The 27370-nt window shown below is 48.9% G+C and overlaps 1 protein-coding gene across 4 annotated transcripts in view; it reads right to left on the reverse strand.

Moving 5' to 3' along the window:
- TACC2 (transforming acidic coiled-coil containing protein 2) overlaps nucleotides 1-27370 on the reverse strand; it is a 204190-nt gene that overhangs the window by 132381 nt on the left and 44439 nt on the right. For 3 of the 4 annotated variants that reach the window (XM_032882158.1, XM_032882157.1, XM_032882159.1), the window contains 2 exons: nucleotides 2908-8109; nucleotides 2230-2343 (listed from right to left, as the gene is read on the reverse strand). In XM_032882158.1, coding sequence (XP_032738049.1) covers nucleotides 2230-2343; nucleotides 2908-8109 — 5316 coding nt within the window. Of the gene's footprint in view, nucleotides 1-2229; nucleotides 2344-2907; nucleotides 8110-27370 lie in introns of those variants that run through there. The other variant, XM_032882160.1, reaches the window with a different exon arrangement.

Raw genomic sequence — 27370 nt, forward strand, 5'->3', positions numbered from 1 at the left:
CCAGTGAGACGGGGGCAGGCATTTTTCCCAAGAACCCAAAGGACAGGAAAGGCCAGCCCTCCTCCATCAAGGACCAGGGCAGTGCATGTTCTGGAGCCAAATGATCTAACCAGAAGTCGACTGTGAGTCACACATGCAAACCACGAATGCCAAAGTCACATATGTAATTTTAAAAGTTTTGGTAGCCACATTAGAAATAGGGGAAAGAAACACGTGAAATGGAATTTAATAATATATTCTCACCCAATACACCCGAAATATTATTTTAACATACACCAGCATAAAAACTATGAATGATTGGTTTTATGTTTTTTTTTGTTTTTTTTTTTTCCGTACGAAGTCTTCACCCCCCTGGGATGTATTTTGCACTCACAGCACACCTCTGCTCGCAGGGGACGAGCGGCTGCCAAATCAAGAGAGTCTGAGAGTCTACCCCTTAGCTGACCCTCCATCAGGGCGAAGGGAACCCACCAAAATGTCCGCTGCTCAGTGAAGTGCTAAGTCAGACACCTTTGGCCACGAAGACAGGCTTGCAGAGTTCTGATGGCAAAGGGAGAGAGCACTGTGCAGATGCTCAGACAGAGAAAACAGTGGCTGAAAACACACACCATAAACACCAGCAGTCATTAGGTGGTGAGGTTGTGGCCTTTTCTCTCGTGCCTTATACTTTTTTATTCCTTACAGAGTTCTAATACTAATTTAGAAATTATGATTTAAAACGTTTAAGCAGGGGGCGCCTGGGTGGCTCAGTGGGTTAAGCCTCTACCTTCGGCTCAGGTCATGGTCTCGGGGTCCTGGGATCGAGCCCCGCATCCGGCTCTCTGCTCAGCGGGGAGCCTGCTTCCCCCTCTCTGCCTGCCTCTCTGCCTACTTGTGATCTCTTTCTCTGCCAAATAAATAAATAAAATCTTTTAAAAAATTTCATAAAAAACCAACCAAACAAATAAATAAATAAAACGTTTAAGCAATTAGAACGATCAGCCCTGAACCGTTTCTTGAACGACTGTACATACGTCTGGCCCCAAGTTCTCCAAGAAGGGGTAACACCTCCAGGGACGTTGGGAGGGGGGTTAATATCTTATCCAGGGGAGGGAGAGGATTTTCCTATGAGATATTCGTCCTGGGTGAACTGGGAGCATCACACAGATGGACCAGCAAGGGCCATGGGAGGACTCTGGTGCTACATCAGCAGCAGAGACAAGTGGACCTGTCCTTACTCCTGCCCCTGCCTGGCCAGCACACACCTGCATCTCACTGGCCCAGAGTTACAGGAGGTGCCCTGGTCAGGGCAGAGAGGCAGCCGGGGGTGGGGGGAAGCGCTCAGACTCGAAAAACAGGTGATCGCACATTCTTTCCGCGTGTGCACATTATGAATCAAATCGTTTCTAACGTGCCTGCAGCTGTTCGGTAGGATACACTGGGCTGCCCCAGGTACTAATTTAAAGTCCAACCCTGCTCTACTCACACACAGGCATGCACACACACACACACACGCACGCGCACTCACACACACGCACATGCACACACACTCACTCACACACACAGAGCACCAGAACAGCCAGAGGTCTAAGGATGTTCACAATATCTCCCTTTCCCGTCTCAGCAGCTGCTTTTCTACAGTCCTCGGTGGCATTTCACTTAGGAGAGACGTGGGAGGCACACTTCACACACGTGTGAGGGTCCTGCATTCACGGTTACGTCTGTCGTTTGTCCCCTACTCTCGAGATCTCTCTGGAGTGTGACTGGGGTTGGTGAGACGACGTTCCTGCTCCGGAGACTCAATCAGGGTTGAACCCATTGGCCTCAAATTAGTGCTTGTCTAGCACTGGGGGTTGGCATGTGATGTCCAAGGGGTATAGGGTTTCTTTGGGGGGAGGGGAATGACAAGGTTCTAAAGTTGATTGTAGGGATGTTTGCACAACTCTGAGAAGCTATTGAATTGTACAGTTTAAATGAATGAACTATATGGTATGTGAATTACATCTCAGTAAGGCTGTTTGGTTTTGTTTTAAGGTAATAAGCTCAGACGTGAAATTCACTCCATCCCGAGGATAACAGTAGAGCTTTCCATCACCTTGGGCACTGCTTTCCCTGTATAAAGAATGGGAAAGGCTCTTTGCTCCTTGCTTATGTAAAGACTCGTGTGTAAACAGAACTCTCCTCTGCCTCTCCTTGTGTCTTCCGATGAAGGCCTCATGGTTCTGCAAAGACTGACCCCTTTTCACTGACCTTTCTGCTCCTCCCATGCTTCTGGCCGCATCCGAGATGACCTCGTCTGGGGCATCTGGAGCTTCCTTCTCGGGAATGGAAGGTAAGGTGGATAGGCCAGGCCCGGGGCTGCTTCTGGGACGATACATAGAAATAGATGGTAAGAAGGGGATTTCTCTCCACATGTGACTAAAAAAGTCCATCTCCCAATTCAAGCTTTAAGGCGCCACTACCCCAAAATGCATAGAAAAAAAAAATCACCTTCCAGCAATCAATGGCTTTGGGATGCTCTTGGATCATTGGGGCTTCTCTGTGTAAATAAATCCAGATTCAAAAGCAAAGGTATTTGGGGTCCAGAAAAACCTATGATTGACTCTGACCTACACCCCTAGAGCGTGGCCAGCTAGTACACATTTCACTCTTTTCTGACAGTTTGAGTGAGATGAACTCAAGAACGCAGAGCAAACAGGGCTCTGTTTGGGACCAACATGCAGCTTCCCACTTCCGACCATTTCTCTCACCTTTTTCAGAATCTTAGCACATCCAGAAGTTGCAAGCAGGTAAATTTAAACCGTTAAGCATAGAAAACCTATCTTTTTAAAACATCACCCATCTATTTGATTGACTCTTAAAAATTGGGGTGGGATTCACTTTTGACACTGGCCCCACGTCCCCCTGGGAGTTTGTTATTTTCTGTACCTTTCGGCCTGGAGCACTCCCGGAGCCAGGGTTTGGGGTCTCATGTCCCGAGCCTTGTCAGGTTCCAGCGGTGGAGAGACGTGCACCTTCCCGCCCCCAACAGGAGTGGGGGGCTGGGGCCCGGGCTGCTCCTTAGCCTGCAGGAGCCCAGCCGGGCTGGCCCCCAGCAGAGTGGCGTCATCCTCCAAGCCTGGGGCCCCAGCAGAGCAGCCTGCGTCCCCGTGAGCAGCACCAGAGAACATCCTTGTTGTACCTGTCTCGGGCGGGTCCCCAGCCACACGTGCCCTGGTCTCAGCTGTGCTCGAAGTGACGTCACCCTCTGCTTCCCCAGCAGCTCCTGCCCCCAAGCCGGGCTCCAGGGGCGTGGCTGCTACTTCCACAGCCTCTGGCTCGGGAGCACCCGGCTCACCCAGGGCACCACCTCCACACCTCTGCTCGCCCCCAGGGGTGGCGGGGGTCCCGGGTGCACAGGCAGCCTCGGCCACAGTTGAAACCCCCCTATGGGGAGAAGATGCTCCCAGGACAGAGGTGGACACGTCACTCGGACCCCCTGTGTGAGCAAAGCCCCAGGCACCATCCTCCCTGGGTTGATGGTCCTGGGGGTATATTCCAGGAGGAATTCTGTCTTCTGAAACTGAGGCCCCTTCTCGGTGGCTCGGGGGCTCCCCCTGGAAGTCCGCAGCTTTTCCCATGGGAGTCTCCAGAATGGCAGTGGGCAGGGAAGGACCTGAGGCTCGTTCTCTCTGGCCCCCAGCCTGCTGGGAAGGGGCCTGGCCTGCTCGCCCCGGCCCGGCCTCCCCAGCCCCATCTGGCTTCTCACCGTCCTGCACCATCGGTGGGACACTGGTCATTTCCTTTCCCACACCGGCACCTGGCAGGCTCGGCTCCGAGGCTGTCTCTGCGGAGCCCAGCGGCCTTTCCAGAGCAGGATCCTGGGGAACCAGACAGGGGAGCTTAGCCTCTGTAGGCAACTCTTGCTTCTTTTCCTTTGAGTCCACCCCGAGTCCTGAAGGAACAGCGAGGAGAGGGGCGATGGCCACTCCTTGAGCCCCATCTGGAGTCTTCTCTGGGCGTGGCCCGGTGAGGTCCTCACCCTTCAGGCTCCCCTCGGCTCCTGCCTTTTCTCCCGCTGCGCTCTGGGGCCGATCGGTGGTCAGGGCTCTGAGCACAGACTTCTCAAAGATCTTGGTGATGTGCTCCCTGAAGTCAGGGAACCCCGTGATCTTGCCAATCTGCTTGGAGCTTGCGTCCACACCGCCTGACGCACCTCTCCGTGGATCCTCGGGAGGGTCTACCATCCTCTCCCCACTGCCCTCCGGCTCCCTTGCTGCCTCACCTGCCAAGCTCTCCTTGCTGGTGGGGTGTGCTGGCATCCTGCCAGGCTGGGTGTCTGCCCCCGGGGCTCTTGCCTCCTCCTCCTCCCCTGTCATCTGCTTACTCTCCATTGGAAGGGGCACCCTGTCCAGGTAGGGGATGGAGGCCGCGGGTCCTTCAACGTTTCCAGCTTTGGGGCTTCCACTGCTCACTTGCACCACAGAGACCTCTGCACTGGCCGCTCCTGGTTGTGAGGGAGGGGCAAGCAAGCCGGCAGAAAGCTTCATGGGGGTGGCTTGTCCCAAGGCCGGCAGGGGCTCTTCTATGGGACGGGGGCCTGCCCCTTTCCCAGCAGCACCATCGATGTGCAGGTAAGGAGTGTCTGGAGCGGCCTCTTCTGGTGGCCCAGGGGGCAGGGGTCTCTTTGGGTTGGGGACAGCCTGGGCTGCAGAAATATCCACCTTGCTCCCGGGAATCCCCCCCAGTTCTCCGGCTGGCAGTGAGGCATCCTGGCAGCTGGCCGAGAGCGGCTCTGCTCGGCTTGGCTCACGCGGGGCAAAGGTAGAATCTTCCTTCCCAGGGGAGGCACGCTGCTCAGTGTAAAGGGAGCCTCCACTCAGAGCAGCTTCCGTAGGCCCCTCCAGAGCCTGCCGCACCCCCAGGTCCCCTCCCTCAACATTCCCACCAGTCTCGGCAGCCCCACGGTCCGCACCTTGATCCTTGGCCGCTGGGAAACTTCCAAGGAGCGTTGGGGCCTCTGCATCTGAGGCGGTGGGGAGCTCCATTTCCTTCTGCGGGGCCGGCACAGGTTGCTGCCCGCCTCCCTGCGTTTCCCCACACGCCTCTGTGTCTGGGGCATCCTGGCTGGGTGTGACTCTAAAGCTGGCGGGCACCGGGGCTGGCGGGCCCTGAGCTGCATCCAGGAGGGCGACTGAGTCAAGCCCACAAGGTGGGGTCACCTCTGTGTTCCCACTTGCCTTCTCTGTCTTACCCAACCCCTGGAGCGGGGGCTGAGCGTCATCGGCTTGAGAAAGTTCTGCATCCCTGAGACATGCTTCTTCATGCCGGCCGCCGGCTTGCAACACACCTGCCTGTTCCTGCTGGGGCTTGCTGGGCCCCTGCTGCGCACAGCGACTCTCCTCTCTGCTCAGGTGACCTGCGAGAGAGTCCTTGGAGGCATCTGCTGCAGGGGGCAAGACTCCGGAAGGCAGGCCGCCACGGCACGCTCCCTCCCGCTCATCCTGCCCTGGCTCCGATGATGCCCGTCCTACTGTTGCTGACAGCTCTGGTGCTTCTGTCGCCGCCGGACTCCCCGGAACCACGCCCCCGGGAGCCAAACCAGGAGCATCAGCTAGACTGCCTTTGGGGAGCTCTTCTTGAAGTTCCAATCTGGAAACTTGTTCCTCTCTGCCATGGGTGGGCAAGCACACGTCCTCCAGAGGTCCCATAGGGAGGAGGGTTGGAGAAGCATCTGTGTGCAGGTTCTTAAAGCCTCGACTGCCTGGATAAGTCTCTTTCTCATTTTCACACTGCTGGGGCTTCTCCCTGAGCATGTCAGATACGGATGCGTCTGGTTCTGATTGCAATGGCTGGAGACGGTTCTCAGAAGATACTGGGGGCCCCTCAGAAGCAGCTACTTGTGGCCAGCTGTCGCAGGACGGGTTTCCCTGCTGATCTCGCTCCTGGCTGAGCATTGTAAGCCCACCATCCACTGCCAAATTCTCCCCCTCGAGGGGATGTGGCCCATCAGCATGGACTTCCTGACCAGCTGCCTCATGCCCCAGCCCACAAGGTTGGCCCGAGGGTGTCAGCAAGCCCTCCCCGGCACAGCTGCTGGGCCTCCGCGCCGATGGGCAGCTCCTCATCTTTGTGTCAGATGGGCTCTCCGCCTCCTGGGCTTTGGGGATAACCTCTGTCGCAGAAGTTGACAGGAAGTCTGATTTCTCCGATTCTAAAGCAGGAAGAGCGTCCATTCTTTCCAATCCCCCCACATCCCGAAGGGGGTCGGGACACTGGGTCTGCAATCCCAGCACCTCCCAGACAGCTTCTTTGGGAAGAATGTGTTCACCAGTTCCATCCGGCCCGGGGGGCAGGGCGAGCTCCTTCTCCGGGCGCTTGGGCAGTGAGCCAGAGGCCTGGACAACATGGGCTTCTCCCACCATCCCACAGGTCACCGAGCTCCACACTGCATCTTCGGGTGGAGAGCCAGGCCTGTTGGCGGGCCCGGGACCCTCCCTCCTGGGTGGCTGTGCTGAATCTGTGCTGGGATGCACGTTGCTGTCCACATCATGGCTTAGCTTTGAAACCTCATCTTTTTCCACCTCTGGGCTGGGCTTGCAGCCTAAGGCCCCGGGTTGCTCCTCCCATGGCTTCTCAGGATCTCTACCATCAAGTGGCTCTGGGACTTCTTCCTGTCCCCTGGAGTTGGCCCCGGGTAGTCTGCTCTCCTCCTCAGCCACAGCTGGGCTTTCAGGGGCCATGGCTTCATCCTTTGACCCTAGTGTGCTTCTGGCCTTTTCATCTGATACACTGGTTGGGCCAGGGGGCAGTACCCCTTGTTGGACCTTTTGGTCCCTCACTGAGACCTCTCCACTGTCCTCCTGGAGCAAAGGGGCAGCGCCCTCTCCACAGTTCCCTCCTAGACCCTCTCCCTCACTTCCGAGATCAGATTCGAGCTTTTCCCGTCCTGCCAACCCTGCATCTGCTAACTCTTTGGCCAGATCTGTAAGAACTGGCATCTCTGCCCCGGAAACCATCTCCCCGGTCAACCAGCTGGATTCTTCTGCAGCAGCAGAGGCCTGAGCAGCTGGTGATGGAGCGGAGCCCGAAGCGGGACGTTTGTCCTCCATCGGTGCAGGTGGGGAAAGCTCCGTGCTCGTGAGCAAAGCCCCTCGGGGCTGGCTGTCTGCCGCTGCAGGGTTGGCTGCACCGGGCTCACCTCCTGGCCCCCCTGCCTGCCAGTGACCCCGAGCATCGCAGGCCTCCCCGGTCTCCTTCCCAGAGCCCCTGGCCCCAGGCATCGGAGTGCAGCTCGGTGAATTACAGGGTGGCTTGACGTGTGCCAGAAGTGCTCCCATTTGCTGCTGGCAGCTTTCCCGGGAATTTGTGTCATCTTCCTGGGCAGCCCCTGCAGGGCTCCTCATGGGATGGCAGGCCCCAGGCAATCCTGAGCCATCAGCAAAAGCCCGAGGTGGCACCTCCCCTTGGCATTTGTCCCTGTCCAAGGCTCTGGGGGCTGGCTCTGGTAGAGTCAGGGTCTCGGGCTTTGTGGGGGACTCCTCTGGACCAGGTGAGCTTGCCTTGCCCGGCTGAGTGGCAGCAGAGGCTTCCAGGGCCTGTGGCACAGAGGCTGCCCCCTGCCTGGCCTCTGCCAGGGGCTGGCCACCTGCAGCCTCATTCCCTTGGGACTTGAAATCACCAGGGTGGCTATCTTCTCCAGGCTGTCCCTTCATCAGCTCTTGACGAGGTGCTGGTGAAACCCCCAGGGACCGGTCAGTGTGGCTAGAGGAAGACAACGTGTGCCCGGCACTGGGGACAACAGCACCCACGCTGCACTGAGTAGAACTGCCCCCCTCGGGGACAGATGCTGTTGGGGCCTCCCCGCAGGCATCTGGGGAAAGTTCCCGCCTGGGGTGTTGAAAGAGGGGCCAGTCTTCAGGTTCTGCTACTGGGCTCGCCAAGCAAGAGTCCGGAGGGCCCTTAGCAAAGGGCATGGAGGTGGAAGGGCACTCCTGCTCCCAGGGCACTTGTGGGCAGGCTGGCAGAGAACCTTCCAGGCCCCTGGCCTCCTGGGGGCTTTTGCTTGGCTCGGTCACCTCCCGGGACACGATGCACGGGTCCAGGCTGGCGGTACCCTCAGAAGCGGAGCAGGAGTCTCGGTGCCCAGCGCTGCCAACAATGAAAACATTTGATTTTTTCATTCGTTCTCGTGGATGTGCATCCAGACCCACATCACAGGCAGAATCACCCCCCACCTCTTCCCCACGGAAGACCACAAAACACAGCATCCCCATGCAGCCTTTCCTCTCTGTGAAGAGACCACGCCCCCCATCCGCCCCCTGGCATAACCAACCACGTGCCTTTACTTTCTCCCAAAGTCAGTGCAGGGAACCTCAAACATTCAGCCTGGAGCCTTCCGTGCTGGTCAGGTGTGAACAGGGAAATATGAACACACATTCACGGTGTTCCAAAAATGCAGGAAATTCAGAACGTTTCCAATAGGTATAAGCCATAATAGAGGGTTTGAACCCTTTCTGTGTAACTTACAAGGAGGTCCTAAGTCCATAATGGGGATCTTTAGATGTCTGGGGAAAAGGCACAAGTGGGCAAAGCCATGCTTTGAAATAAAGAGCTACTGTTGAGAGCAGTTGACTTGATTCTTTAATTCAACATGGGGTACTGTGAGGGGCGTCATCCAAAAATCAATTCTGTTTAGCTGTATATAAAATTCTTGGGAGCCGAATTACCTTCAAACCCATACATGTCTTCACTTGAACTTATACAGCTAGAGAGCATGTAAAGCAAAACTATGGGAATTTAGGGGAATGTGGCTCAGAATTATGGATCTGCTGTAGATAAGCAGCTATCTAGGTACTGTAGGATAGTTCATCATGGGCCATATTTGGACTGGGGTTTTCAATTCTGCGTGGTTTTCATTAAGTGTATTTTTAAAATTTTAAAATAATATATGGCCAATACAAAATTTTGAAAATGTAGGGAAAAATATCTCCCACATGCTTACCACCTGAAGGGTTCTGGTGATTTTCCTTTTTTTTTTTTTTTTAAATACACAATTGTTAAAGGATGCAATTTTATTATTTTTGCATAGCGATGATTCTATGTCCTTGAGATGATCATTTCTCTTTTAGCACCAAGAGAAATTATGCAAAACAAAGTTAATAGAAGTATGGTTTTCCTGGGGCTTTTTACCATGTTCTTTGAAATTATTTTAGGGAAAAAAATAAAATTATTATAGGTAGGAAAATCTATGGACTGTTCTTGCAACTGTTACATATGTATACATTGACCTATTCACAGACCCACAGTGTTTTGAACGTGACCAGAGAAAAGATTCTACTCTACACATTCACTACCAAAATTCTAGCTTTCCAATGCAAGGCAATGCCCATACATTCATTTATCAAGGATGCACACAGTGGCAAGATGAAATACATTCCTGTTAAAATTTATAAAATTGAATTGTGTCCCCCTGAGATCCATATGCAGCCGTCCTAAACACCCCCATGCGACTATATTTGGAGATAGGGCCTTTCGGGAGGTAAATGGGTTAAATAAAGCCGTAGGACTTAAGTCCTAATGCCATCTAAGTAGTGTCCTAATAGGAAGAGGAAAAGACTCCTCTTCCCTTATGGAACAAGCCATAAGGGGACATAGCGAGAAGCTACCATCTGCAAGCCAAGAAGAAATGTCTCGTCAGAAACCGCCCCTGCTGGCCCAGTATAGGTATACGGGTATTTATTGTACTTTCTTGCAACATTTTGAGGTTTCATATTTCCCAAAATGAAAGGTTGGGAAAATAGTCTGTACCGCCTCCAAGAATGCAAACTTCCAAGGATGGAAACTGAACGTTTGGGGCCCCCCAGTTCATAAACACGTGTTGAAACCCAATCCCCAAGGGGTGGTATTAGGAGGTGGGGCCCTTGGGAGGTGAGTTGGTCCTGAAGATGGAAGCCCGCATGCATGGGATTAGTGGCCTTACAAACGAGTCCCCAGAGAGCTCCCTTGTCCCTTCCGCCTTTCGAGGAAACAGCGAAAAATCACCCATCTACGGACCAGGAAGCAGCTTCTCTCCAGACCGAATTTGCAGGTGCCTCCTTGAGTTTGGATCCCAGCCTCCAGAACTGTGATAAACCAGTACCTATGGTTTATGCCCGAGGCGCTTTCCCTGACTCCATTCCAGCCGCTCTCCAAGCCCCTCACCTCTGAAATGTACTGGACATCTTTGAGGGGGGTGTGTACGCATCACCACGAGACCAAACATCCTCACGGAATGCCTGTTCCCACCCATGTGACACATGAACTATGTGCCTGAAGATATTTAGGAGGGACCCAAGAAAGAGTTGGCTATTGTCTCAAGCAGATTCATGTTTTCAGACCCACAAGCAGAGCTGACAAGGGCAAAGGAGAGAAAACTCGGAGGGTAAGTTATCCAAATCCCTTTAATCCTCAGCTGGCCACAAGGACAGCTGCACCCAGAAAGCTCTGGGCCGGCGCTGATGGCCGTGCGCAGAACCACCCCCGGAAGCACCAGGCTTGGGAAGGCTCCCAAGCTGCAGGGCTGTTGGATTGTTCTGGAACCTACCACTCTGCACTCGGCATCTGGCCGGTTTCCTTTTTACGCCACTTCACATTTTGCATCCCACCCGTTAACGTGGGGTCACACCACTTAGCAGTTAATGAGATTGATGGTGCGTAATTCAGAAACGAAGTGCTCCCACACACGTCTGCCTGCTGCAGACACGCAGAACACAGCCCCCTTCCACGCGGGTAAGAAGATAAATAAAACCACTTCCTGTCCCTGCCTCTGACAGGAGCTGCTAGCGCGTTCCCCTCAGGCGGAATGAAGTCTGTGTCATTGGGGACAAGACGGCCGATTCAGTCAGTTTGGGCAGCTTGAAAACCTGTGGGTCTTAGACAAGAACCAGGAGCAAATTCCCACCGAGTGTGAGGCATACGACTCACTTCCCGCACCCCTGCCCCCCCACATAAAACCCTCCTTGGTTTATTCAGCACCAGCTGAGCACCAGCAATTTCTTTGATTGCCCATCCGGAGCAGTTTTTAAAACCAGATTAAAGCCACTTGTCAGAAGCAAATTTGCCTAAGGGCAGGAAAAATCCCAAGAACTGGTCAGCGAGGGCTCTGCATTAATTGAAGCTTACATAATGTCCCTTTGTGCTTCAAGATTCTATCAAAATGTGTGGGATGGAGATGCAGCTCAGAACAAAGGCCCCCTCTTGCCGGCCAGGCAGCGCAGAGCCCTAGACGGAAGGTCTTCAGCCTGTAGGGGGCGCTGCCTCTGAGTTGAGGTTGTGGGATGAGGCCGGATGCTGTCTCTCTTTTTTTTTTTTTTTTTTTTAAGATTTTATTTTTTTATTCGACAGACAGAGATCACAAGTAGGCAGAGGAGGCAGGCAGAGAGATGGGGGAGCAGGCTCCCTGCTGAGCAGAGAGCCCGATGCGGGACTCGATCCCAGAACCCTGGAATCATGACCCGAGCCGAAGGCAGAGGCTTTAACCCACTGAGCCACCCAGGCTCCTTGGCGCACACCAGACACCCCGAGCAGGAGAAAGGGGGAAGCACAGGGTAAAGCAACCTGGGAGGAGAGGTGATTTGCTGCAGCAAAGTTCTGAGCAGGCAATGGAGATGCCCTCCCCGCTACCCTGGTGGGAGGCAGTCACCCCCAGAGGGGCTCCTAAGTGCGCAGTTCTGAAGACGTACGCTCGAACCAACCAGAATGTTAGGGGAAGGAGGTCGGGAGAGGAAACACAAGCATGGCCCCTGAACGACCAGGCTTCGAGGAAGCCAGCAAAACCATAAAGCAGAATCGTCCGAAGGAAAGTTGCACAGACGGAGCATTTACTAAGGCCAGATCCATGCTGAGCGCTTTTCAGTTACGATTGGGTTTAATCCACTCCGTAGCTCTGCCGAGTAGATGGCCCTTCTTGCGCACACGTAGAAATAGCCCCAGAGACGTGTAAGCCTGGACCCAGGGTCTCAGAGCGCCCAAGGCAAGGCAAGCGCAAGCCCTGTGCTGCCAGGCTCTGGGGCCCCCGCACCTCCCGCTTCCCTGGACTTGCTGGCCTCACGTCTTCTGCATGGGAGCTACAGCCTCTCCTCCCACTCACTCTGGCTGCCTCATTCCGGTTTCCAGTCTGCAGCCAGAGCAAAATGGCTTAGAAATAAGCCGGTGGCTCCGCTTTGCCATCAGCTGTAGCCCCGGCTGCCTTTCCTGTCTCATCCGACTTGGACCTCACCATCCATGCATCTGCCTGGAGCCCAGAGCCCTCCTGGGCTCTTCCCCAGCAGGTCTCAGCCCTGGTCATCCTTGTCACCAAAGCCTTCCTGGTCTTCCAGATCTGCTTCACAGGCTGGCTCACTTAGTGATGGCTGTAGTCACAGTTGCCATCAACATGGATTGATGATCGTTCCCTACACTGGAGTAAATGAAGACTGAGTCTTGTCTCTTTTCAATATTGTTTCCCCAGTGTCTAGCATATAATAAACATTGAATATGTGAATGCATGCATGCATGGACGGATGGATGGATGGGTGGGTGGATGGATGGATGGCTATGTGGATGGGTGATTGGTGGATGGATGCCTGGATGGCTGAATGGTTGCATAGATGGAAGAATGGTTGGTGGAAGGATGGATGGTTAGAGGGATGGTTGGATGGATGGATTATTGGATAAATGGATGGATGGACGGATGGATGGATGGTGGATGGATGACAGGGTGGATGGATGTTGGGTCGATGGGTGATTGGTGGATGGATGGATGAATGAATGGTGGGTAGATGGACGGTTGGGTGGGTGGGTGATTGGTTGGTGGATGGGTGATGGGATATTTGAATGAGTGGATGGGCAGATACAAGTGAACACAAATCAAAGATTCCAAATATGCAGAAATGTTCCCAAATCATGGTTGTTTGATGTGATGGTTAGGAAAGTTCCTTTCTTCCAGACAGTTTCAGCATTCTAGTACCTATTTAGTCCAAATTTTTCATTTGACTGATGAAGATACAGGAAAATGAGGCTCAGAAAAGGCAAAGTACTTTTGTTTAAATGTTTCTTCAAAAGAAATGAGGTCAAGGCAGCACTTTTCAACCACAATTCCCTGTGCACACTGGTGGGTCTGATGAGTTAGGGGGTGTGCTGCAAGAAATTTGTTACTAATTATAAAGTACAGAAGTCTGTGAATGATCGGTTATTTTCATAAATTAGTATAATTGAAAAGATTAGAAGATTTCCCCACATAACATCACTGCTACTCATTGCATTCCAGTGTTCTTTCTGGAAAAGGAAAGTAAGGGGTATAGAGAGATCCTGTGAGTTTCATTGCAGCCCCTGAAAACCACCAGTCCTGATTCACTGTTACCAGCTGTGGCAGCTGGGGTAGCGATGAGGCGGCTCTGGGCTGGGGGCTGCTCAGCTGCATGGAATCTTGCCTTGGCCCACGCACTCAGGGTATTTAATGACACAGCTGAGCTCTCAGAAGTATGACACTTGGCCTTATTCTCCATTAGGGTTACCCCCCAGCAAGAAGTGAGACTTCTCACTTCTTACAAGCAGCCCCCATAGGTAGAGCTTCCATACAGGTGGGGGTTAAGGTGCTCAAGGTCACTGAGATAAGGAGAGCAGTCCAATCTCCTCCTCCAGCTGCCTGCCAGGTGACAAACTCCCTGGGGCTGGCCCTCCCCTGCCTTCGAGGCACCCTGCACATGTCTGCAGCCTGGCACTGGGTGGGGAAGTTTAGTTCAGGGAGCAGTATCAGGAACCCCCATTTTGACTTGTCTTCCAGTCCAAACTTGCCACTGATAAAGCTGGCTTTTTTCTCCTTGCAGACTCTGATGCCAAGTTCATGATTGACTCAGAATCTGGTGGGAAAGGATGTGATGAATTAGCTACCCAAACCCCAAGAGCAATTTCAGAGGACTGTGGTGTTTTCTTTTTCCCATACATTTCTAGGACCTGCCACAATCTGAATTAACCCTGGGGCTATGTTGACCATGTGACTTTTCTTCAGTAGAAGGATGACTGAGACCCCAACCAGAGAAAGAAAACTAAACTCCAAAATGTTTTCAGGTCTTCCCAACATTGAATCAGAATGAGCCTGGTTAATTTGGGAACCGCATTGATCTTCACAATGACACAGTTAAACTGCTAGTCACCTAATCAATTCAGTGTCCTTTATTCTTGCCCTTTGCTTTGTATTTTTCTCTCTGTGAATCATAAATCTGGTAACCAAGTGCCCTAGGGTTATCAATAACTACGATTCCTAGAGTTAGTCTCCTCACTATGAAATGCCCAGTTCCGAGTTTTTCTTTCTTTCTCTTTTCCATCCCAAACAAGGTAGACTGCCTAAGAAGATAGTCTCCTCAAGAATTTGATATATGAGGGGCACCTGGGTGGCTCACTGAATTGAGCATCTGATTCTTGATTTCTGCTCAGGTCATGATCCCAGGGGCATGAGATCAAGCCCCACATTGGATTCTGGGCTCAGCAGAGTCTGCTTGGGATTCTCTCTCTCCCTCTCCTTCTGCCCCCTCACCCCCATTCATGCATATGCTCGCTCGCTCGCTCTCTCTCTCTGTCAATAAAAAAATAAAGTCTTTAAAAAAAGAGAACTTGATATATGATTGGGCCAATTATAGCAGATCATTCTAGATCACTTATTAATGACTAACAAGAGTTGTGTAGGATATGTCCTCCATTTTTACATTTCTATCAGGAGCTTTTATATACTAAATCCTGTATTTCTCATAACACAATTGTTAGATGTGCAAGAAAGCTTTCCCTGGTCTTTAGATGATACAGGAAGCACTAGATGAAACATGGTTAAACAAGTTTCTTTACCGCAGGACTTTTCAGTGCCTTTGAGATACCACCATATATTGTGAATCAACAAGAAGATATATGCACACTGTATCCCAAACTTGGTGTTTCTCAAAAATCTTCCTCTGCCCCCTTTTCTGACAGAGGATTTAGTGAGACGGATGTGCCACACACAGAACATAGGATGGGATGCACAGCCATATGTGAAAGGAAGCTTTGGTAAGGAAATTTCAGCTGTCCTTTATAGAACTAGAAGGATAGTTCTCAAAACACACTACCACACACCCCCTGTACTCACCTCTCACCTGCTCTGGAACATGCTTATAAATCAGGAACATGTGAATAGCTCTTTTGAGCCTCAGAGCAAGGCCAGCTGCGGGCTTTGCACACATAGGGAGTTCTTTCCCCCTCCACAGTAATATCCCCTAACTCTTCTCTGAAATGAGAACTTCCTACTCCCCTCCATTGTGGGAATACCCCCTTTCCCTCCTCCATGGTAAGACCCCCTTCCTTCCCTGAAAAGCCCAGACCCCGTCACCTTCCTCTGTGGTAGGATCCCCCAGGTACCTCCCTCCACGGAGTGACCCCCTCCCTGAGCCATAGATGCTCCCTTTTCTATCCTCCTGAAGCCTGCATGCAGACGCTCTCTCGGTGGTGGTATTTGTTCACTCACTCTCTTTCCCACTGGGTATGACCTCCTGGAGGTTAGAGGGAATGCATCTCATTTATTTTGCTATCTCGGTCTAGCACTGGTCCCTACTCTGCCGAATGAATGATTGGATAATGGAATGAATACAGAAATGAGGAGTAATTTTTTTAACTGACATTAAAGAAAACCCTTACTTCGGTTAACTCCCGTACTGTGAGATATACTGCCTTTTCCAGGGACTTCGGAAAAGGATTTATGTTCTAAGTGATTCGAGCCGAGGAAAGAAGTCTCAGGTTAATCAAGAGAGGGAGATTGCCAAGTCTCAACAACTAAACCTGGTATTTCATGGAGAAAGGCACCGCCTCAGAAATTCTTGGCCATCCCAGCAGATTAAATCCAATCTACAAACGTGATCCTAATTTGTCCAAATGACGCTTCCTGCACAGATGCCAAGGAGCCCATGACCTTGAAAGTCCTGTCAGACTCAGCTTTGTATTTTTAATCCAGTTTTAACTCTTTCCTGTGCTCATTTTGGGCCAGAAAAAACAAAGACCACAAAGCCTGTGTCACCCATGTGATAGACAAGAGGAAAACAGTGGTAGGTTCTAAAGAGTTACGGGAGGAGTGATAAAACCCCAAAGTATCCTTATTATTCAAGGCGAGTTCTGCCACAAGGATTTACATGACTTCAAGGTCAAAGTGTCGGTCCATTTGTGAGAATCCATGATCCAGCATAGTGTGTGTATGCAGGGGAGGGAGGGGCCAGGCAACCGAATTCCAAGGAAAATTTAAAAAACTGTCTTCTAATCAATTTTTTCAGCATCTGTCTCGTGGGGTCTAAAAGACAGTGGAATGACCCAATTTTGCGGTTCCAAGACTGATTGCTGGAAGGGGTTGCCAGATTGTTGCACACAGAGCTCCCCATAGTTGGCACAAATCCACATCTCTTCCTGGGTGTCACTCACTTCTGTCATTGTCCTCCCAGTGTATCTAGGTACTGCCATGACCAGACACTAATTCATTTAAACGCATTTAGTTTTTTGTTTTCTTTTCTCTTTTTTCTTTCTTTTCCTTTCCTTTTCCTCTTCTTTCCTTTCCTTACCTTTCCTTTCTTTTCCCTTTCTTTCTCTCTCTCTCTCTGTTTCTTTCTTTCTTTCTTTTTTAGTGAGGGAGAGAGAAAGAACCAGAGAGACGGAGAGAGAGAGAGAGAAACCTTAAGCAGACTCCCCCTGAGTATGGGAGCCTGACACGAAGCTCCATCTCAGGACACTGAGAACACGACCTTAGCCAAAACCAAGAGTTGGTCACTCAACTGACTGTGCCACCCAGGTGCCCCTTTCTTAATCCTTCCTTTGGTCACACATCTGCCTTTATTGTAAGCAGCAGGTAGGATACTTCCAGCAATAGTAAAAAAAAAAAAATTAATTTACAGAAGCAGAAATTCAGTGACACCAGTGGGTTGGAACCCTTGGGAGCTCATATGTAGACACCAACTCAGAGCAGGCAGGAAGAGGACACCAAAGACCATGAAGAGCGAGGCCACTAAGGAGACGAGGAGCTCTTTGTAGACATCCCTATTGTACTTGTGGAGGGAACCTTGTAAATGAAGAACCAGGCAATAAAGAACATGCCGGTGGCCAATAGCACCATGGTGAGATGGGGGAGGAGAGCCGGGTTCACAGGGCTGGAGTACCAGCTCATGGCCTTGAGCTCCATTTTGCCAGGTACAGGATTATCCACCACTCTGCCACCGGAATAATACATCAGCAATATTTTCTTCATTTAAAGTTAAATCCTACTACTTAGCCACAGAAAAATGCAAGCAGTGGTTTCTTGTGTGCCTGGGTTATGGTGGTATTTTTTCTTTGTTTTGATATCAAGAAAGAACAAATAGCAGTAAGCATTTTTGTTAATATTCCTTCTTGATAAGACTTCTAATGTGTATTAAAATCATTTTCCTGCCTTCGTCAACACAGTAAAAGCAGGAAATATATTGGAATCTTCCCTTGATGACTGAAAAACCTTTCAGAGAATTTGGGGCATTCCCTGAATTAAAAGATATCACCAATGATACCTATGTGAGGCTGAGCTCATGTGTACTGAGCTCAAAAATGTGCTAGTCACCAGCCTGTTTGGTTGGGATTTGTCTCTCTATAATCCCACTGGCCTAAATGTGTATGGGGCGGAGGGAGTTGATGAGTCAACATCACCGAGGGGCCAACTTGGTTCCATGTTAAAGACATAAAACCATCCCAGGCTCCTTCCCAACATGAACATAGCTGCCGTGATGATTTGGGAAGATTTACTCCTGTCCAAGTTGGCATTTGAGGCCACAAAAAGAAAAGAGACTAGAAGTGTCTGGAATACAAGCTGCTCTTGAAAAGGAAAGAAAAACAACTCTTGCCCATGGCATCCTCTCTTATTAATATTTTTTTTCTAGGAGTGTCTCCACACGTCTCTCAAAATAAATGCCAGGTGTTTTGCTGCACTTCCATTTAAAACCAGAGAAAGAAACTTGATACAGGTGGCTTTTTGGTCTTTTCAGAGAGCTTGGGTTGGGAAATGTCATATAAAGAATTATTAACACAACAGGGTGTCGGACTAACAGAGGATCGACTGCTATAGGAGACACGAGAAACAGAAGCCTGTGATCCCTGGAGATGGAAGGCAGCAGAGTAAGTGCTGCTCTTACCCCAGCTAAGGCCTGGAGGAAGCAGCACAGGGAGAGTGGAGAGTCTGCCGGACTTGAGGGGCTGGAGGAGGCATCTGCATCTCTGGGCATCAGAGAAGAGAAAGCTGGACAAAGACAGAACTCTGGGGATATCCAAGTACTGATCAGCATGTATATGCACAAATACCACCTGCATCTAAGTTCAGACCACCTGTGAGGTTTACAGGGAAGAATCCTTAAAGCTAACACAGGGCTGGGAAAATCTCCTGTTCCCACCATTCACCGTGGAAAACCTCACAATGCATGGAACATCTGTAAGAGTGCTAGGAAGAGCCTTGCCTCCGTAGTGGAAAACATGAACCTGGACTAAACACTGTTCCAGAGAATATGAGCCCTGGGCTAAACACTGCTCTGGTCCCACCTAATGAAGCCCCAAAAGGATTAAGCTGTTCCAAATAACTGAACTGTACCCCAGAGCAAAGTTCAAGAGTATTTAAAAAAATACAAAAATATCCAGAATCCAAAAGCATAAGACCCACAGTGTCTGGAATGCAAAGAAACAGGAAAATATGACCCACAATGAAAAGAAAACTCAATAAAAACCAGCCCAGAAATTATGCGGATGATAGAATTAGTATACAAGGACTCTTTAAAATGTGTTATAACTGTGTTCCATGTGTTCAGGAGGCTAAAGGAAAGATTAAGCATGTTAAGTACAGACATGGAAGATACAAAAAACGATCCCAATCCACACGTGCCTGGCTGGCTCAGTGAGGGGAGCATGCAACTCTTGATCTTGGGGTCGTGATTTTGAGCCCCATAATTGGGTATAGATTACTTAAAAATAAAAAAGATCCCAATCAAACATGTCAAGATGAAAACTCTAATGTCTAAAATGAAAACCATACTGCGTGGTATTAGTCATTACAGAGAAAAAGATTAGTGAACTTGAAGACATAGCAATAGAAACAGTCTAAAATGAAAACCAGAGAGACAAAGACAAAAAAAATCTTTTAAACAAGAGTATCAGTGAGTGTGAGATAACTTCAAGCACCCAAATATATGTGTAATTAGAATCCCCAAAGGAGGGAGGGAGATTTTAAAAAACTATTTGAAGAAATAATGCCTGAAATTTTTTTCCAAAAATGACATAAACCATAAAACTGCAGATACAAGAATCTAACTCTCAACACAAGAAACGAGAAGAAATCTACACAAGGCACATCATAACCAAACTGCTTAAAACCAGTAAAAACATGAAAAATATTAAAAGCACTTGGAGAAGAAAGGACAGAAGAACAAAAGAAAGGGTGGCAGAAATTTTTGTTAGAAACCGCACAAGTTAGAGTGCAGTAGGGCAATATCTTTCAAGTAGAAAAAGAAAAAGAACTGTCTACCTAGAACTTCTTGCCCTGCAAAATCTCTTTCTAAAATACAGGTGAAATTAGGATTTTTTTTTTTCAGACATTTGAACACTAAGAAAATTAATCACCAGCAGACCTATCTAGGAATCTAGACCTATCTAGGAATGTTGAAGGAAGCTCCTCAAACCAAAAGGAAATGATACCAGATGGCTGGCAGTATCCACCCAAAAGAATAAAGAACAGCAGAAACGGTGACTGTGGAGGTAAACAGAAATTCTTTTTTCCTCATTATGTAAATCTCCTTTAAGAGATAATTGGCTATGTCAAGCCAAAATAACATATACTGTGGGATTTTAAATATATGTAGAAATAAAATGTATGACAACAAAGCACAAAGGCCAAAAGGGGAGAAATAGAAGTCTACTGTTGTACAGGGCAAGACTCTCAAATGTACGTGAAATGGTGCAACATCACTTGAAAGCAGATTGTATCACATTAAAGACGTATAGTATGGGGGCACCTGGGTGGCTCAGTGGGTCAAAGCCTCTGCCTTCCGCTCAGGTCATGATCTCAGGGTCCTGGGATCGAACCCTGCATGGGGCTCTCTGCTCGGGGGGAGCCTTCCTCCCCCACCACCCGCCAGCCTCTCTGCCTACTTGTGATCTTTGTCTGTCAAATAAATAAATAAATAAATAATCTTAACCAAAAAAAAAAAAAAAATCACAGACACATTCTCTAAAAAAAATTTTTAATTTAAATTAAAAAAAAAAAGATGTATAGTATAGATCGGAAAGCAACCACCTAACATAAATAGTTGTGGCTAATAAGTTAAAAGGGAAATAAAATAGAATCATAAAAATAATGACTTTTTCCAAAAGAAGGCAAAAAAGGAGAGTAAAAGAGATGGAGAAAACAAATAATAAGACTGTAGATTGAAGTCAACCATATTAATAATTACATTAAATGTAAATGTTATAAACATTTCAGTTAAAAGGCAGCAATATTCAGAATGGATGAAAAAAAGGAAGACCCAACTGTAAGCTGTCTACAAGAAAGCATTTCAAATTTTGCTTAAAAACACAGATAGATTAAAAGTAAGAGAATGGGGCACCTGGGTGGCTCAGTGGGTTGGGCCTCTGCCTTCAGATCGGGTCATGATCTCAGGGTCCTGGGATCAAGTCCCGCCTTGGGCTCTCTGCTTGGCAGGGAGCCTGCTTCCTCCTCTCTCTGCCTGCCTCTCTGCCTACTTGAGATCTCTCTCTGTCAAATAAATAAAATCTTTAAAAAAAAAAAGTAAGAGAATGGGTGGGGGGAAGCCATACTGTGAAAGTACTAGTGAAAAGAAAGTAGTTATGTCTGTATTATATGGAACAAAACCGATTTTGCAGCAAGGAATATTACCAGCCATAAAGGAGATCATTATAATGATAAAAGGTTCAATTCATCAATAGGACATAAGCATTCTAAAGTTTATTTAATAACAGAGCTTTAAAATATATAAAGCAAAAACTGATGGGGGAAAAAAAAAAGAAATGGCCAAGTCCACAATTATAAACTGATAGTTCCACACCCTTTTCTTAATAATTGACTGAGCAAGTGGATGGAAAATCAGTACAGATACGAAAGACCAAAAGAACACCATCAAGCAACTTAACCCAGTTGCTATTTACTAAACACTATCCATTAGTGGCAGAATTACATTCTTTTCCAGTGCAAATGACACATTTACAAGGTAGACCATATTCTACCCATTTTTTTAAAGTCTCAATAAATTCTAAAAGATTCAAATTATTCAAAGTATATCATCCGACTGCAATGGAATTAAATTAAAAATTAATAACAAAGGATAACTGGGGTGCCTAGGTGTCTCAGTTGGTTCAGTGTCTCTTCGTTTTGGCTCAGGTCATGATCTCATGGGTCATGGGATGGAGCTTAATGTCCCCAAATGCCCCGTGGAAAATCTGCTTGAGATTCTCTCTCTCTGTCCCTCCCCTGACTCACATGTGCTCTCTCTCTCTCTCATTAAAATAAATAAATAGATCTTTAAAAAAAAAAATCTGGAAAATCCCCCAAGTATTTGAATATTAAACAATACACTTCTAATAGCCCATGAGTTAAAGAAGAAATTAAAAAGGAAATTAGAAAGCATTTGAACTAAATGAAAATGAAAAAACAAATATCAAAATGTCACATGCAGTTAAAGCAGGACTTGGACTTTCAATGCACTAAAACACCTATGGACTTTCAATGCACTAAAACACCTTTTTAAGGAAAAAAAAGTCTCAAATCAATTACCTCAGCTTCTACCTTAAGAAACTATAGAAACAGGGGTGCCTGAGTGACAGCCAGTTAGGTGTCTGACTCTTGTTTTCAGCTCAGGTCATGATCTTAAGGGTCGTTACATCAAACTCACGTGGAGCCTGATTAAGATTCTCTCCCTCCCTCCCTCTCCCTCTGCCCACCTCCATCTCTTTCTCTATAAAAAAAAAAAAAAGAAAAGAAAAAAGAAACCACAGAAATATTTGCACAACACTGACCTGTACTCAGAATTGGTTAAGATGGTAAATTTTTCACCACAGTAAAAAATCATTTGAAAATCCAACAAGTAGTTGTGTATAAAAGAACCCCGACACCAAACTGTATGTTGCTGTTTAATCCCCCTTTATGTGAAGTTCAAGACCAGGCAAAACTAATTCACGGTGGTAGAAGTCAGAATAGTTGTTATTCTGGGGCTGGGTATTGATTGGGAAGTGACAGGATAGAATGTTCTGGGGCAACAGGAATGATCTAGCTCTAGAGCCGGGCTTGATCACACAGGTGCACAGGGATGTAAACATTCATCAAGCTTTCAGCTTCAGGGGTGCCTGGGTGGCTCAGTCAGTTAAGCATCTGCCTTCGGCTCAGGTCATGAAACCAGGGTCCCAGAATCGACTCTGGCTCCTTGCTCAGTGGGGAGCCTGCTTCTCTCTCTGCCTGCCTCTCTGCCTACTTGTGCTCTTTCTCTCTCTGTGTGTCAAATAAATAAATAAAATCTTTAAAAAAAAAAAAACAACTCTCTGCTTCATACTCTTACAGAATGTATCTTACACCAATACAAAAAGGTAATTGGAAAAAAAAACAACAACAACTATGAAGACAGTGAAAAGATCAGTAGTCACCAGGAGCCGGTAGGGGAGGGAGAGAGGAGGAACGAACAGGTAGAAACAGGAGATTTCTTGAGTCACTGAAACCCTTCTGTAAGAGATTGCAGTGGTGGGGACATGACATTATGGATTTGCCAAGCCCAGAGGCTGTATGTCCAACACAAGGGTGACACTTACTGTAAACTGTTGATTTTAATTAATAACAATGTCTCAATATTGGCTCATTAACTGTAACAAAGGTACAAACGAATGCAAAATGTTAATAATAAGGCAAACTGGGAGTGCCCTATTAAGCATCTGACTCATGGTATCAGCTTAGGGCTTGATCTCAGGGTTGTGAGTTCAAGTCTTTCACTGGGCTCTATGCTTAGCATGGAGTCTACTTAAAAAAAATAAAAATAGGGCAAACTGTTAGGAGGAAGTAGGGGTATGTGAGAATTCTCTGTGCTGCTCAATTTTTCTGTAAACCTGAAACTGCTCTAAAATACAGTCTATTAATTATTTAAATGGACCATAGATCAATATTTATACTAATATATTGTTTACATATTTAAATATGATTATATATAAACATGTATGTTCATACGTTGTTTGAAGGTATTTGGTTATTTAAATATTTATAAATACATATGTTTATACACACACAGCTATCACAATCAATAAAGAACTCGGAAAATGAGAAAAGCCTGAGGGAAACACTAGTATTTTAAGAGTAGTTGTCTGTAGGTGGTTGAGTGCATTGGTGATTTCTCCCCCCCACTTTCACTTTTCTGTATTTTCCAAATTGTGACAATTTAAATGGGATATTATCTCAGGATGGAAACACACTCCTGTCCTCTTTTCAAATGCTCTGCGGAAACCAGATGAGCAGAAAGCAGACACACACCTAATTCAGCGCGTGACCTTCTTTTTCAGCCCATGTCACAAGTCGGGGAGCTCACTACCCCTCCTCTCTGTGTTTACTTCCTGCCAGAGATAAATAGTGAGTCAGAAGCAGGACCGGTGGGGCGGAGGCGGCCCCGCCCAGCCCGGCACACCCTGCCTTGGCGGGAGCTCCGGAGCGGATCTGGAACTGTGCACAACTTTGTTCGGTGGGAACCATTTCCTACAGCATCAGAGACATGGGGCTCGTTCAGTAAAGAGCTGGCCCCAGCTGCTGCTCATAAAACAGATCTTTTTGATTTTTCTTTTGTCTGGGTCTGAGAATGGACCTTGTTTATAGGGAAATTAAATTTTAAGAACAGACGGGGGTTTGCTTTCTAATTCCGGAGCCCACAGCACAAATGTTTTCAGACACCCGTGAGAGCTCAGAACCGCGGCTCCGAGCCCAGGCTTCCGGGCACCACCAAACCCAGCTGGATTCCAGGCCCCACCAAGCCACACTTTGGGGGGGGGGGATTTCTTCACCTCCTCGACCCCCCCCCCATGGCCTTCTGGAGGTCATCTGCAGGCGTCAGCGCTGAGCAGTGGGTGCGGCGTTTCAGCCCCGGGTCCCACGCCCTGCTGGCAGGTGACTCGTGGCAGGCAAGGCTCAAGGAACACCCTCGGCCAGCGTCTCAAGTTTCATGTTTCAAACCATCTTTCTACCCTTCCCTGAGCTCCTGCTACCCAAACGTCGAGGATTTCTGTGCTAGTAAGAGTTTGTATGTTTGAAAAAACCAAGCGGTTGAGCTCACTACATATGCCCCATCTTCCCTTTCCAGACTTAAAGAAGTTCTGGAATCTCTACGGAAGAACCAAGTAAGTCTAGTCCTTCCTAAACTCTGTCTCTTCTAGCTCTGTAATGATGACAGCTGTTCCCGCTGCCTGGAACTGTCTCCTTCCCCCACGAAGCCCTATTTCTAGCTGGTTTTGAAGACCCAGCGGCAAGGCTACTCCCTCTGGAGCACTCTCTCCCTTCACTCAGCAGAGCTGGGCCCTGTCTCCCACCACCGTGCTGCCACAGAGCCGGCCTGCGGCACTGAGCTTTCTAGAATGATGTGTTTACACGCATCTCTCTACAACCGGACCCACATGTCCTGTTTGTCTTTTTTACCTCTGGTCTCAGGCTCAGAGCTTGGCCTGTGGTGAGCTGCGGATCCGTGTTTGCTAAATAGAATAAACCCCCCCCGCCTCCCCCAAAGGGATGACCTAGGTTCGGGTGTTGACAGCGCTGCGTGTAGAGCAGGAGGTGAGCTGTCCCTGAAACACAGGAGCGCCCGGCTTTCTTCCCAAAGATGGAGGACTGTCGTGTGTGTCCCCGGTGAGCCCAGGGTTGTGAGCGGCACACTGTCTTGCCAGCTTCACCAGGTAACAACAGGACTACCTCCTGAACACTGGCCCTGTGTCTATGGCCCTCAGTAAATACACCTGGTTCACTTTTTCACTTCCCAGCAAATGATCCTCGCCACCCAATTGCTCAAGCCAAAGCTTCTGGAATCTTCCTTGACTGTTCTCTCCCTCCTTCCAAATCCGATCCATCAGCAAGTCCTGGCTTCTCTCAACTCCAAGATATCCAGAATATCAAAGCTGTGTTTGTTCCTCCATCATTGTCACCACCTCAGAGCCATGGGCTCAGGGGGCTGGACCCTCCCCAGAGGAGCGAAAGTGGGCTCTTGGGAGGGGGAAAGATATCTCAGCTATCACAGTGTAATTACAAAGTATTATCGGTCTGAAAGGTGATCCAAAGGCCACAGAACATATACGATAGATCTATCGTATGGAAATCTTCGGGGGAAGGGCGGGCAATTAGGAATAAAATGTCCAGGAAGATTCTTGCAGCAGGAGGGAGGGAGATACTGAATCTATGGTTGAGATCCCTGCCCCTACCTGGAGTGGTCTCTTGAGCTGTCCCCTTTAGCTCAGGATGCCCCACCGCTGCCCTCAGAGAACCCCCACAGCACCCAGCCTTGGCATCCCACAGCCCCGGGGGATAACACAGCAGGTCTGGACCAGCGGCATCAGCGTCACATGGGAACTGGTTAGGAGCTCATTCTTGGGCCTTGCCCACACTTACTGCATCAGAATGTCTGGGAAAGAGACCCAGCGATCTGTGTTTTAAGCAGCCTGGCGGGCGATCCTGCTGTCTGCTCACATTTAAGAATCTATGGGTCGTGGTTAAGACTATAGGCTGTCGTGTTTCCAGTCCTTCATCAGTGATGGAGGCACCAGAAATTCACGTAGGTTCTCCCTGAGAAAATTCCATTATTTTTGAACTATCACCGCCGCCTTCCTTGGAAGAATGAGCAGGTAGGATGCCAAAGGTCAGGAAATGGTTACAACACAACTTTTCCCTACAGAACAGTCATTTCCTCTGGTGCAACCCAATAGCTCTATGATCTGGGGAAGGTTGTAGAATGAGATTCATTGTGTTTTGAGGATTTAAAAAAAAAAGGGGGGGGTTGTTGCTGCCATCCCTGGCTGTTGGTACCCAAGCAGGGAGGAGAAGGCTCACGAGATGGTGGGCGATGGACCCGGAACTGGACGTGTGTACCCAGGGCAGCCGTGCTTGGGATGGACATTGCTGAGCAGTAAGAGGGGAACCCGGCTTTGTCCTGGGAGTGTGGGATCATCCTCCCTCAGGAGCCCTGGACTTGTGCATGGATGGGCATCGGGGTCGTGCCTCCGAGACGCTGCCCAGGTTTGACCAACAGAGAGCTAAAGTCCCAACAGCGACACCATGTGGCGAAGGGAAAGCAAGGCAGTTAGATTGATGGGACTCTTTCGGACAGAAAGCTGAACCCCTTGGGGATGTAGGAACGCCTTCCTTGTGTAATTCAAAGGGAAGAAGCCTCAAGGCAGAAACAGCAGACTTTCTGCCACTACCACTAAAGCATAAATGACACAGGGCTCCAAGCCTCAGCGTCCCCATCTGTACAGCGGAGAGAACGCTGTGTGGAGGCCGTTAGACCAGATTAACATAGGCCTTTCTCCCCACGTTCTGCCCTGTCTCCAGGCCCAGCAGGAGCCACTGCAAAAGCCATTCTGTGCTTTCTCTCTGGAGTTTTTCCAAGGAGAAAACACAGTACGAGGTCAACGGCTTCTTCAATCTTCTGTAAAAACCTATAATATATCCTATGAAGAGAAAATGCTGATCGTCTGATGTGGCAAAGAAAGAGGCAACTGTATTTGAGGATGACAAGAGAGCCAGGTGATAGAAAGTGGCCAACGTCTGAGAGTCCCTCCCTGCTTCCTGACTGCGTCCCCGGGCTCACGGGGGACGGGCACAGAACCCTCAAGGGAATGGCCCCGGGGCTCCCAGCCTCACCAAAGATTCCCCTGGCGCCAAGAATGTCCTGAAGGCAGCATGGTCTTAGGGCCTGAGGGACCATGTAGTGTGAACCGGTGCACACCACGGTGGTAAGGGGACAGATTATGGCGACTTCCCGGGACGGCTGGCAAGGGCATTCCCACCAGCCTGATGGAGTAAGGACTTGGAATTGGAAATGAATTGACTTAAAGAAAATCAAAATGTATTCTGTGTGCCTAGAGCCTTTGGCATGGTGTCTGGTCCCCATGTGCAAACTGGTAACTGTGGTTATCTTTATGGCAGATGCCAAGGGCAGCGTGCGTCTTGCACACGGCCCAACTCCAGGAGCCCGCTCACCTCTTGAGAGTTTGCGAGCAAGTCAGTCCAGAGCCCTGCACCACAGACAGCCACGCGTCTATAGAGCAGAATTCATGTTTCACATTGAGAACAGGAAGTTGCTTCTTTGGGCTTGTGGAAGGCGCCTCTTTTATGCTCAGTTCATTTGGCAACGAGAAGCAA

The sequence above is a fragment of the Lontra canadensis genome, unplaced genomic scaffold (assembly GCF_010015895.1).
Source record: "Lontra canadensis isolate GAN:19392208 unplaced genomic scaffold, GSC_riverotter_1.0 scaffold79, whole genome shotgun sequence".
NCBI classification, from domain to species: domain Eukaryota; kingdom Metazoa; phylum Chordata; class Mammalia; order Carnivora; family Mustelidae; genus Lontra; species Lontra canadensis.